Below are 13,586 nucleotides of genomic sequence, written 5' to 3' on the forward strand. Positions count from 1 at the left end.
GAAGTTCTTCATGTCCAGAAGTCCAAAAGATGTGTGTGTGTGTGTGTGCGCATGTATGTACACACACATATATATATTCAACTGATCTAGGAGAAAATATATACATACTTCGATATTTGATAGTAATAAACCATATACCTTGGATTAAATTTTGCTTCTTCCATCATTTTTTTGAAATCTTCCTTGGCTTGCATTATTTTGTTTTTCTTTTCCCTGCGTTCTTCCTCTGCCCTGGTCTTTACATACTGATCAAATACCTATTACAAAAATAAACCAATTTGACAAGTTAGTCTTTCATATAGGTAATCTAAATACCAAAATGTAGAATCTTTGTTTCTCTTTTTTTTTTTTTTTTTTTGCGGTATGCGGGCCTCTCACCACTGTGGCCCCTCCCGCTGCAGAGCACAGGCTCCGGACACGCAGGCTCAGTGGCCACACGGGCCACAGGCCCAGCCGCTCCGCAGCATGTGGGATCCTCCCGGATCAGGGCACGAACCCGCGCCCCCTGCATCGGCAGGCAGATTCCCAACCACTGCGCCACCAGGGAAGCCCCCGCTTCTCTTTAAGACATAATTATTTTCACCCAGAATGTAATCTTGCTTTACACATATTCTATATATTTTTTCCCACTTAACAATGTATAGTCAAGATGATGAACTTTTGAAGTCACAAACCAGTGAGAACAGAGAAATGTGGAAAAAAGAAACAGCAACTCTGGAAGCTGAAAAGCACATGGAGAGGTGATAAAGGATTTGGCAGACACAAGAAAGCTGGCCCTAAACCAGCAGTCAAGAAAACAAAGTAACCAATTTTGTAAATTAGAGAATCCTCAAACAGCTCCAGAATTGATAGCACCAGATACCCATGAAGTGAGGATAGGGTAATGCTACAATAAAGCTTTTTAAGAAGCAGTTTAACCACTAGATCCTCGTTGCCAACTTTATGTATCTGGGGCACTGCCACTCCTGAAACTCAGTAAGGCAAGGGGTTATTCTCTAGAGTAAGGGTTACCAAATCGCAATCTGCTAGCCAAATCTGGCCTGTTGCCTCTTTCTTTACAGCACAAGAATAGTTTTGATATTTTTATATGGTTGGGGAAAGTAAGAGAAAACTTCATGATACACGAAAATTAAATGAAATTTAAATTTCAGTGTCCATAAAGCTTTATTTGAACACAGTCATGCTCATTCCTTTACATAAATCTGTGGGTGTTCTCACACTACAACAGTAGAGTTACACAATCATGACGGAGACCACGTGGCCCACAAAACCTAAAATATTTATTATCTAACCCTTTATGTTAAAAATTTGCTGACCCTTGTTCTAAAAGGCAAAACACTCTCTCTGGTCAGGGGGAACATAAATTAAGAATGAGGCGTACCAGATTGAGAAAACAGGGAATTAAGCAGTTACTTACCACATATCAAGACACAGTTCTTTCAGAACCAATGCAGCAAGAGCAAGGAGACTAAAAGTCCTTATCCAGGATCTAACCAGCCTAAAAATTACTTGCTCTGCAGGATCGCAACAAACTAGCCTAAATCACCTTACAGCAGGGTGGCTGTGGGGGGGCGGGGGGGTTCAACCTCAGCACTTTTGACATTTTGGACCAGATCATGTTCAGCAGCATCGCTGGCCAAAAGATGCCAGCAGCACTCCCTCAGTTGTGACAAACAAAAATGTCCCCTAGGGCAAAAATGCCCTGGTTGAGAACCACTGTTCTACAGTAAAGCCAACAATCATGAGAGCCCACCAGATGCTAAGAGTGCCCAAGTAGCACCTTAGTGCCTTGTTCTTAATCATCAGCAGTTAGGGTCCACAAAAACATCTAAGAATACTCTCCAACATGAAAAAAAGAGACCAAGACAGAAAAAACTTAGGGGAAAGAGAGACTATACAGGAAAATGAAAAATAAGAAAAAAATCCTAAACTATATCATAAAATTAAGACATTGCAACCATGAAACAAGAAAACTCAACAAAAAAAGAACTCCTAAAGCATGACAAAGAAAATAAAAAATCTAACTGAAGGGTTATTAGACAATAAAGTTGAGAAAATCATCCAGAAAGTTTTTTAAAAAGACAGAGATAGAAAACAAGAGAGAAAAGATACGAAACTCTGAGGACCAGCCCAGAGCACAAATGCTCTGGCCCAGAATGGAAAAATAAAGCAGCTGGAAGGAAATCAAAAAAGCAATGCAAGAAAATCTAAGAACTGAAAGATAAAAGTTTCTACATTGGAAGGGCCACCAAGTGCCTAGCACAAAGGGCCCTTCCACCAGCCATACACAATCACCATGAAATTTCAGAACACTGAAGACTAAGAGAAGATCCTAAATGTTACAGAAAAAATAAGAAGGTCCACATACAAGGGAACAAGTAATAAACAGAAGTTCCAAAAATAACAGTGAAAACTATATGCAGAGCAATGCCTTCAAAATCCTGAAGGAACAAGATTTCCAACTTCAAATTCCTTAGCAAGCCAAACAATTCCAAATAAGGGTACAATAAAAGTGTTTTCAAATATATAAGGCCTCAAAAATTTATTTCCCATGCACATTCTCTCAGGAAGCTACTACAGAGATAGAATGCATTAAAAGAGAGTAAACCAAGAAAGAAACGACATACAATGCAGGAGACAGGTAAACGTCCCCCTCCACAAAAAAAGAGAGATGAAGGAAATCCCCAGGATGATGATCAAGAGCTGTCATCCTCAAAAATGACAGCTGTACATCAGGTGTTGAGGGCAACCAGTCCAGACTGAAGAAAGTCAGAAGGCTCTGAAAGAAATGTCTTCTGGAAGATAAAACACTCTAATATTTTTCCAAACATATCTTAAAGAACTCTGTGGCTCCTTAAAAATGTGCATGCACGTCTTGGAAAAAGGTAAAACAGAAGAAGTTTTTTTTTTTTTTTAATACTTAAGACCTTGGGTTCGATCCCTGATCAGGGAACTAGATCCCACACGCATGCCACAACTAAGGAGCCTCCCTGCCACAACAAAGACCCAGCGCAACCAAACAAACAAATAAATAAATAAATACTTAAACACTTCAGACCTCTTTCCAGGTAAGTTCATATATATCCACAAGTCTTTAAAAGCTGTATAGAAATATATACAATTATCTCAGCAGTCCCCTGCTAGGCATGTAGGTCATTTTCAAAACCTTCTAAATATAGCACTGTAGTAGCTCATGAAAGTATCTGCAGGCTAACAGAAGTGGGGAAGAGTGTTGTTTCCAACCCCTCTCCTATCTCAGTATATAGTTCTTACTTGTAAAAGTACTAAATTATAAATAAAAGCCAAGTGAATTTATATTAAGTTTCCTTTCAGAAGCTGGAAAAAACTTCATATCCTCTCCTCTAGGATATCCCACACCAAGGTTAGGATTCACTCTCTGAGATGAACATCTCATAGAAAATTAGAAATTCTGGTATGCTTCCAAGTTTCTCCTAATTATTTGTGCCATGCCTCCCAATACAATCGGCTTTACGTTCCCTCATTCCTTACACTCCAGTTTTAAAAAAAGATTTCTACTCAAAAAGTATGAGAACCTTTGAGTTTTTATTTAAAACAGAATAATGCTTGATACTTTTTCTCTTTTTAACTGTAACTCTATTAAGGAGTTAATAATACCACCAGCTTATAAAATGCCCTCAAAATTAAAAAAGAATTTTAGTTCTCAATATGCACTTGTAATTTAACTCAGAAACTGCAACACTCAGTGCCATGAAGAGTAAAAGTCATAAAAGTTTTAAAGTTAAGTCTTCAGGGATATTCAGGTTAAAGCACTGTTCCAGGCACCACATACAGAGCAATCAACAAAACAAAGTTCCTGCCCTCTGTGGTAGGAAAAGACAGATGGTTAAGATAATTTTAGATAGAATTCTGAGTGCTACAAAGAAAGTAAAGAAGGCAAAGAGACAGGTTAATCAGAAGGCACCTGGTCAAGTATCTGAATGTAATGATTTAGTCAGCTATGCAAACACCTAGGGGAAGAACATTCCAGGAAAAGGGACTAATAAGTACCAGAATATGCCTGTATTGGCCAAGGCATATCAAGGCCAGCGTGGCTAGAATAAATGAACATAAAAAAAGAGGCTTGAGAAGTATGCAGACATGAGTGTATGTAGAATCTTATAGGTCACGAAAAAGAGTTTCAATTTTATCCTAAATGAAATAGTATGCAATGCACATTTTTTAAGCAAGGGAACAGTGCCTTAATTTGTCAAACTTTAAAATTAGTCTGGCTGCTGTGTGGAAAAAGAACTTGACTACAGAGGAGAGCAAGAATGGAAGGAGGCAAGGAGATCAATTAGGGGCCACACAGATGACCATGGTACCTTGAATTAGGGTATAGCAAGGGAAATGGTAAATAAGAGGTAAATAAATGGTAAATAATTTAGAAAAGGTTTTGGAGGTAGATTTTGCTGATAAGACTTGAAATGCACAGTGGGGAAAAGTAAAGAATCAAGCTAATTTATAGGTTTTGATAGGGCCATCAACTGAGGTGAAAATGAGACCATCACACACAAATAGTTTAAAATAAAAAAGACTACAGTGCATGAAACACAGATGCAAATACATATGGAAAGTCATGTCTTCCTATTATGAGTCTAAAATACATGTTTGATACACTGTAAATTTCATCTCTTCATAAAATGTCTATGATTAGACCTACATGCATAATGGTACAAACTGTGCAGAGAATTATTACAACCATTAAACTATAAATATGGAAGATGGACACTACTTCTACCAAATGAAATTGTGTAGCTCAACAGCACTATAGCAAGTGGTTCGACATACTCACCATTTTACAGAAATGACTGTCAGGGTGGTTCAGGTAATTCAGGAATTATTTAAGTTGGAAGTGTGCAACACTTTAGAGGAAGCAGCAATCACTATGAGATGGTATGTGTCACTGAATCATCGTGGAAATAAATGGCAGCTCAGTAACAAGTTAGCTCTAGTTCTTATAATTCTTATTAGTTCAGTAGAGACCTTGAAGCGTCCATTATTACTCTAAGTTTACGATGAAAAGACATTTTAACAGTTGCCACTTAATAGATGTGGAATTTGTGTGGGTGGCATGTGTGAGATAAAAACACGCTGAGTCTTGTCTATCTACAATACAGATACATATATATGTATATGTATATTAGCACATAACAGTTGGGAAGGGTCAAGTGTTCAACAATGGGCCTATCAGCTGGAAATGATTGGAGGTAGGTTTTATTCCTTTTTACTCATCTGTATTTTGCTATTTTTCTACATTAAATTTGCATCATTTGACCAGTAAAAACTGTTAATAAATGCATGTGAAATGACCCTGAAACCTTGGTATAACATCAGTATGTATGAAGCATAAGGACAAAATGTGCATGAGGCAAAGCCATGTCCACAATGGCAAAAGAATCCAAGTATTTCTGAGGCAGAAATGTCCACACAAAGGATCACTATGTTCTAAGGTATGAAACTGTTCTTAAAGTACTATGTTAGAAAAATAAAGGATCGTACTTTATTCCTTACAATTTAAAAATTATACTGGGGACTTCCCTGGTGGCGCAGTGGTTAAGAATCCGCCTGCCAATGCAGGGGACACGGGTTTGAGCCCTGGTCCGGGAAGATCCCACATGCCACAGAGCACCGAGGCCCATGCGCCACAACTACTGAGCCTGTGCTCTAGAGCCCACGTGCCACAACTACTGAGCCTGCGTGCCTAGAGCACATGCTCCACAACAAGAGAAGCCACCACAATGAGAAGCCGGTGCACCGCAACAAAGACCCAAAACAGCCATAAATAAATAAATAAATTTATATTAATTAATTAATTTAAAAAATTGTGCTGGCAAGGGATATACATTACTTAAATACTGTTATTTTCCTTTTACCTGTTTTCTCTCTTTTGGATTAAGCAATAAGTACCGAGGATCAAAAACTATCTTGTGTAACTCCTTCTCCCATGTTGAAAAAGCAGACACCTTTAAAATAAAAAAATGTATTGCCTCATAATTAAGTTGGCTCTAAAAACAGAAAGGTCATATAATTTTGCTTGAAATCTACAGGACATCTGCTTAAAAAGGACACATAATAAAAGCCATACTGCCATTTCCATCACTAATAAATGACAAGCAGTGGGAGGCTAGCAATAGCACACTTCCACACTAATTGGCTCTGAACATTTCTATATTATATAGAAATAACACACACTTAATTACTCATTAAAATAACCACTACTGTGTGACATTTTAAAAATCAGTACATCAGAAAAAGCCTTGAAGATTTGCATTTTGATTTCCCAAGCTTGCTCCAACCTTGTGAACAATGTTGGGATTTAAAGTTGAACAATTTTACTTACTCAAATGAATCTGTGAATATAATCAAAAGGTTGAAATCCCTTCTCAATTAAGCTTCATTAACAGTAATATCATAAAGTACCAGTTCTCCTTTAACCAAAAGCCATTCTGTAGATATTAAAAGAATCACATACACCTTACCTATTCCGTGTAGTCCGCCATTCTGTAATGTTAATATTCGTCTTATATTACTCACCAAAATTTAATGACCCAATAAATGTTAAATGTTATTTGTACTTAAAAGGACAGTAAAATGGCATCTAGTTAAACATGATATCATTAGCCAGGAAAAAGGCTGTTTGAAAGAGTACAGTGATTTGACAGGCTTCCCTTATCCGCCCCCCACAACATGAGCACTAACCTTAGATTTGACCTTTTAGCAAGACATATTTATATTACTTATACAAAACAGAAATATCTCCCCCAAAGATTGTTTTCTGACCCCTCTCTCTAGCAGCATGTCCTTGAACTGCTTCATTCGGGCCTCCAGAGGGACAATGGCCCTTTCTCGGGCAGCTTTAATTTCAGCTTCCATGGCAGCTTCTTTCTCTGAATCAATGTCTTTATTATCGTCTCTCCTATAAAAAAGAAAATATAGGCATCAACTGACAAAATATTAATAAGGAATCTTATTAAAATCTTAAAATCACTGGAATATCCAAGACTCACTACTGAGCAGCATATTTTTGGCAAAAAAGAATTATATTGAGGGTTTCAAATAAACTCTAAGGGATAAGCAACTTTCACTAAAATAATAATAATAAAGTTACAATGAGCTTCTAATGATGTTACAGTGGCTGCATTGTTAGGAATGAAAAATACCTTTAATGTGCTGTCTCTCCCTGACACTAGCTGATACACAAAATGAACTACCTTACTTAAAAACAAAAACAAAAAACTTATCTAATATTGCATTAAAACTCTATGTGTTAGAATCAAACAGCACAGAATATAGTTTTTAGTTCTTGAAATGATATAGGAAAAACAATATTTTCCAAAATGTTTTACATTATAAATGCATACAATTTTTAATCTAATAAAAATTGGTATAAGTCTTAGTAATCTCAAATATTTATTTTGAAAATAAAATATCTGCAAGCCTGGCCAAGTGGATATGTGAGATATATACCTTACCTACCTGACATTTTTTTTACTCACTTTCTGGGTGATAAGTTGAGATTTAAGTTGAAGGACAGGTCCCAGAGAGCAACATAGGCCCCGGAGTAGTTAGGTGGAATTAGAACTGTTCATCAATGACTAAACTACTTCTTGTTTCTCCAAAAATGCACCTCAGGGCTAAGGGCAACCCTGCTGCTGTACGGTACTCAAGTGAGATTGTAAACATGAAATTGAGTCAACTCTCAAACCTCTGCCCTATGAAGAAGGACCATTCATGTGAATAATCAAAAAAAGTAATTCAGTAACATTCAGGTGTGTTTAAGCAGATCTTCCTTCTTAAATTCGATCTGCTAAGTATAAAAATAAAATTGGTTCATATTTCCTGCATAAACTTAAGAGAATTAGGAAAACAGAACATCAGGAAATTCAAAAGCATGCTATATAGGAAAATGAAGGTAGCCCAGGAGATGAATGGAACTAATAAGGCCAGCCCACAAATATAGTGAGAGGTAACTGGCAATTTAGGGAATGAATCAAAAATAGAAGATATAGTCCGTGACCTGCAGGAACTTAGCGAGATAGTCTGTGACCTAAGATATGCACAAAACAAACAGGTAAAAGCAATTTGCCAAACAATATACCCTCTTATAATAATTCACTTAAGAACTATTTAAATAAAGAGTTAAAAGACATCCAAGAAATACAACTAATGAAAACAAATAACCTTTATAGAATTATACTAAATGAAAATGTCACAATACAAACTATCACTATCTATCTCAATAAAAGAAATAAAGAAAACTAAGCCAGGAAAAATAGGCTTTTAGCTTTGTACCTAAATAGAGAAGCTCGGGCAATCCACATAAAGGACTTCTTTGACATTCTCCTGATAAAAGCAGTTAAAAACCTTACAGAGTTGTCTATAAGAACAAACAATTAAAAACAACCTAAAAGTTTAACATTGTAGGAACATCCAAAATTATGGTACATAAACAGAATGAATACAGTCATTTATAATAATTAAGAAAACAAACATCTTATTCTACATTTTTTAAAAAAAGAACACAAATTCAGTTGATTACAACCAATAAAAATACTTATACATTTGGTCAAGAACTAAAAAAGTCAACTGTAAAAATTCAAACAGCTGTTGTTACTGTGGTCAATTATGAGTGACTCTTTAATATCTTACTTTCTTTAACATTGTTGCCAATAAAGAAAATTTTTTAAAAAAGAACCACCCTTGACAGGGGTTGTCTTACTGATTTCTTTGCCGTAATTTGGCTGCATTCAATCTGTCCTTTTCAGATAAGGACTATGATAAACCAGTCCATAGTAATGTCTTCAAACTTTCCTTTTTGCTGCTAAATAATGGTCCCATGCCTCCCCGGCCCATACACAAACACCTTCTACCCCACCTTTTCACCCTCCATAGTTAGTAACATTCATTTTACCAAGCACTGGTCAAGCTAATACTTCCACTTATACCACTCTCTTTCTCTCAGAGCACTTTCTAATAAGCTTATGGGTTCCCTCCAAGTAATGACCACGGACACAAGGACTAGTGAAGTGACCAGTATATAAAAAGAGAGAGAAATCTGGGTCTACATTTATCAGATTTTTGGAATGGTGTCTGTTGGGGTCTACATTAAGGAGGTAACATTTTTATAAAATTCAGGCATAATGAATGTCTGAAAATAATTTATCAACTAACTCCTAAAATGTCATTTGACTTCATAATACATATTTAAATAACCAAATCTTTTGCACATCTAGCAACAGAAGGGACACCATTTCTACATCCTGAAGCAAAGCTTTTTAATAACAGGCCTAAAGAGAGCAATCATGACTTCTGTCTCCTAACACACACATTACCTGTCCCAATCATGAACTGACTGCACCTAATCACAGCTTTTAAAAGGTAAAAATCTACCTAAATTACATAAACAGTAAGTATTACTTACTTCCGTTTTTTGGCTTTAACAGGTTCATCTTCATTCATTTCTTCCATTAATTCTTGTTCTTCTTTAACTATAAGAAAATTTAATTAAACTATCAGAATAAAAATAAGCAAGCAGGGGCTTCCCTGGTGGCGCAGTGGTTGAGAGTCCACCTGCCGATGCAGGGGATACGGGTTCGTGCCCTGGTCCGGGAGGATCCCATATGCCACGGAGCGGCTGGGCCCGTAAGCCATGGCCACTGAGTCTGCGTGTCCGGAGCCTGTGCTCCGCAACGGGAGAGGCCACAGCAGTGAGAGGCCCGCGTGCCGCAAAAAATAAAATAAAATAAAATCAGTAAGCAAAAATTTAAATATTTAGGTATGAATCCTTTCACTAACCACTACTGGAACACTGGTGTTAGCAGCATTTTTTTAAAGCTGCAACTTATAGTTCACTCACTTGCGCTCATAGAGAACTGCCACTTTTGGATGGACAGCATTGTCGGGGTTGGGTGCCCTGGCAAAAAAAAACATTTCAAATATTATGAATAGTATATGCACATGGTACACAATCTTTTCTTTTAAAAAATTACTGTTTATATATCTATCTCATAACACTTCTTTATAAAACATTAAACAAAGCATGATAATTCTAAACCTCCTCTATTCATCTTCCCTTTACATTAAATCTTTGATTCATTTTGAAATCTTTATTAACACATGTATTTATCAAATAAATGAATCAAATCCTTGTATCTTCTGCACCGGGTAGATGAAGTTTCACTAATTTGGAAATCACTAGTAAGCAGAAAATGTTAGTACCACGTATACATAATCTACGAAGATTTCTCAATTATTATTAAATGACATACCAGGATTTGTTTCAATTGAATTATTAAATGATTCATTTATCATGCTTCTATACTACACAAGGGGGTTCTTTAAAAACACAACCATATCAATACAATGGCAAATTACCAATAAAACACATGCAATAAAAATATGTACAAATATTTCTATTTATTATATATCATATATACTGAAATGCTATCTGAACATAAAGTAGATTAAAAGATTATCTCTTAATAAGGTGCAGGAGTCTCCCTAGTCTCAGGAATAAGGCTTACCTTCCCTATATTTCATCAAGTTTAAAAGACCTTTGCATTTTTATTTTACAAAACTTTAGTAAACTTTATTTTAAAAATACTCTGTACAGTTTGATTATTTCAAAATATATATTACTAATCACAAAAGGTGCTAAAAGGCTCACTGAGGAGCATTTCAATAAGCATGGAGCAAGCATGAGCAGTACCTACATATCTTGGACTGACAACCCTGAAAAGGACAAGAAGTTAAAAATATATATATAATATTTTACAAAACATAATTTTACCCAAATTCTCTACTTTTTAAATTATTGAACTCAACCTAGAAGAGCAGTCTATTTTCCATTTCTCAAATATTCCTTTTCTTATATTCCTTGAAAACAGAGAGGATTTCTAAATTGCCTCACATTTTCCATAAAAATATTAAAAGAATATTAAAATTAGAGGGTAACTCCTAATTTAAAACTTACTTAGTTTCTTCACTTCTTCCATTCCTTTTTTATGAGGGGGCTCCTGAATAATTTTGTCAACATCCGCCCTTCCAATCAGATCATCAGGTCGGTCCCACATAGAAAGACGGGTGGTAGGATTATAAAAGAAGACCCTCTCATCACCAGTCCAAACAACACACCTATGAATTGATTCAAACATTATTTTCTTATGTTATGGAACATTATTTTATAGTTAGGTCTTTTACTACCATCCAACCAAAAGCGGAGGTGGTGGTGGGGAAGGACACACTCATATTATTAGTTACTTATAGAGAGCAAAATATGATTTTTAGAACAGAACAGAGCTGACTGGCTATGGGTAAAATAGCAGCTCAACATACTTATGGAGAAAACCAGGAAAAGCAAAGCAATTTGTGATCAGAATTTAGAGTGCTCAGGAACTTAAGTCTGGCACACTCAATTTTAACCTATCACAAAAGATGAATTTACTAGCAAAAAATAATGCTATTAAGCAGTTCTGAAGCTAAAGAACAGACCATGGCACCCTACGTATTACATAATACTTCTTAATGTTTCTTACCAAACCAGATTACAAACTCAAATGCAATCATTTATGAAGGCTTTAATATCTGACTATATCAAATATTAAAAAATAAAGAGAAGTCCCTATCGTGTATGGCACTGTAGCCCACTACAGCCCACTGTTCCTATTAATTACAACTAGAAACTCAGCAACAACGTAGAAAAGACAAGTACGTGAGAACTCTGTAAGGTTTTTTTAAAAAAATAAACAGACATATGGAGTCCAAATTTAGAGAAGCAAGGGTATAAATTTCCCCTCCTCTCTCAAACCTCTGCCCTGAGGTGGCCCCTAGTTGCACAGTGATAGTAGCACAGGCAGCTAAAACTCTAAGAGAAACCAGGTCTTTATGACCAGATAATCAAAAGTTAATCCACAGCTGCCATCAAGGTGACCTAGATGTTGAAATTATCAAACAAAGCTTCTATTGTTGAAATAATCAAAGACTTTACAGCAGCAGTTAGAAAAACAAAAACAAAGATAAGCAAAAACTTGAAATGAATGAAGACAGAAGTTCTCAGCAGAGAAACTGCGGAAAAAAAAGAATGAGGAGTGTCTCAGAAACCTATGGGACTATATCAAAATGCCTAACAGACACGTCTTTGGGATCCCAGAAGAAACTATTGGGGCAGAAAAAATTTGAAGACAAAATGGCTCCCCAAAATCTCCAAATTTGGTAAAAGACATAAATACTAAGGAAGCTCAGTGAACCCCAAACAGGATAAACTTCCAGAAAATCATTTTTAGACACACATAATCAAACAGGTGAAAATCAAATAGAAAAATCCTTGATAGCAGCTAAGAAAAATATGGCACAAAACAAACAGGGAAACAAGTCCAATGATCGTGAATTAATTACCAGAAATCAGAGGCAAAAATACAGTAAAACAACATCCTTAAAGCCCTGGAAAAAGGAAATGCAAACCTAGAACTCCATATACAGCAAAAATATCCTTCAGGAACAAGGGAAAAGAAGACATTCCCCAATGAAGGGAAACTAAGAGATTTCATCTCCATCAGAATTGCCCTATAAGAAAGTTTTTCTGAAAGGAAATGATTCTTCAAAAAAAAAAAAAACAACCCCTGGATCTTTAGTAATGAAGGGAAAACAACAGAAATGGTAAATATCAAAGATATTTTTTCCTCTTAAGTTCTTCAAAATATGTATGAAAAATTACTCAAAACGAACCTATATGGTAGCAAGGTTTCCATATTTTATGTGAAGTGGTACAATAATAACTCTAAGTAGGCTATAATGGTTAGGTATGTATACTGTAATCCCTAGAACAACAAAAGTTAATGCAAAGAGATATCACCAGAAAGCCAACAGATAAATTATTAAATGGAATGTTGGAAAATGTTCAAATAATTCAAATGCAAGTAGTAAAGGGGGAACAGAGGAACAAAAATAAAGAAGACAGAAAAAATAATAGATCTAAATCCAACCAAAAGTTACATTCATGTGGTTGTTCTTTCTGTTTATTTTTCTCAGCCTTCTCAAATGTTTCTTCTTGTTCTTGACTATGTACCAAGCAGAGCCTGTTCACCTTTTTACTATTTCTAATGTGGCTTTAATTTCTGTTATTATATTCTGTTATTTCTGATTTCATATTTCTCTTTCATTTATTTCATGAATTGCATCAGAATTGACAGTGAATAAAAACACAAGACACTACTATAAGCTGTCTTAAGAGACAAACTTTAAACATAAAATCATAGAAAGGGTGAAAGTAAATGGATGGAAAAAGATGCACACAACATTAAGGCAGGCATGGCTATTTTAATAACAGATGAAGACAAAGGGTATTATGAGATAAATAGGGTCATTTCATAATGATAAAAAAAAGACAATCAGGAACACATAACAACTGTAAAATGTATATAAGCCTATTTACAGAGCTTAAAAATAGATGAAGAACGGACCAATTAGAGAGGAATACGCAATCCCACTATTGTAAAAGATTAATAGAACTCTCTCTCAACAACTGACAGACAAACCAAACCCCAAAACTAAGAGTACTAAAGGCCATC

The 13,586-nt window shown here is 35.7% G+C and overlaps 1 protein-coding gene across 11 annotated transcripts in view; it reads right to left on the minus strand.

Annotated features, from left to right (window-relative positions):
* TCERG1 (transcription elongation regulator 1) overlaps nucleotides 1–13,586 on the minus strand; it is a 58,452-nt gene that overhangs the window by 15,773 nt on the left and 29,093 nt on the right. For 8 of the 11 annotated variants that reach the window (XR_003427753.1, XM_027081706.1, XM_027081700.1 and 5 more), the window contains 7 exons: nucleotides 10,994–11,154; nucleotides 9,878–9,934; nucleotides 9,443–9,509; nucleotides 8,314–8,364; nucleotides 6,802–6,937; nucleotides 5,895–5,984; nucleotides 139–257 (listed from right to left, as the gene is read on the minus strand). Coding sequence is in view for 10 of the 11 variants with exons in the window: in XM_027081706.1 (XP_026937507.1) it covers nucleotides 139–257; nucleotides 5,895–5,984; nucleotides 6,802–6,937; nucleotides 8,314–8,364; nucleotides 9,443–9,509; nucleotides 9,878–9,934; nucleotides 10,994–11,154 (681 nt within the window). In the remaining variant the exon portion in view is untranslated. The remainder of the gene's footprint in view (nucleotides 1–138; nucleotides 258–5,894; nucleotides 5,985–6,801; nucleotides 6,938–8,313; nucleotides 8,365–9,442; nucleotides 9,510–9,877; nucleotides 9,935–10,993; nucleotides 11,155–13,586) is intronic. The other 3 variants (XM_027081707.1, XM_027081704.1, XM_027081701.1) reach the window with 1 other exon arrangement.

The sequence above is a fragment of the Aethalodelphis obliquidens genome, unplaced genomic scaffold, assembly GCF_003676395.1.
Source record: "Aethalodelphis obliquidens isolate GAN/ISIS:26980383/991018 unplaced genomic scaffold, ASM367639v1 scaffold45, whole genome shotgun sequence".
NCBI classification, from domain to species: domain Eukaryota; kingdom Metazoa; phylum Chordata; class Mammalia; order Artiodactyla; family Delphinidae; genus Aethalodelphis; species Aethalodelphis obliquidens.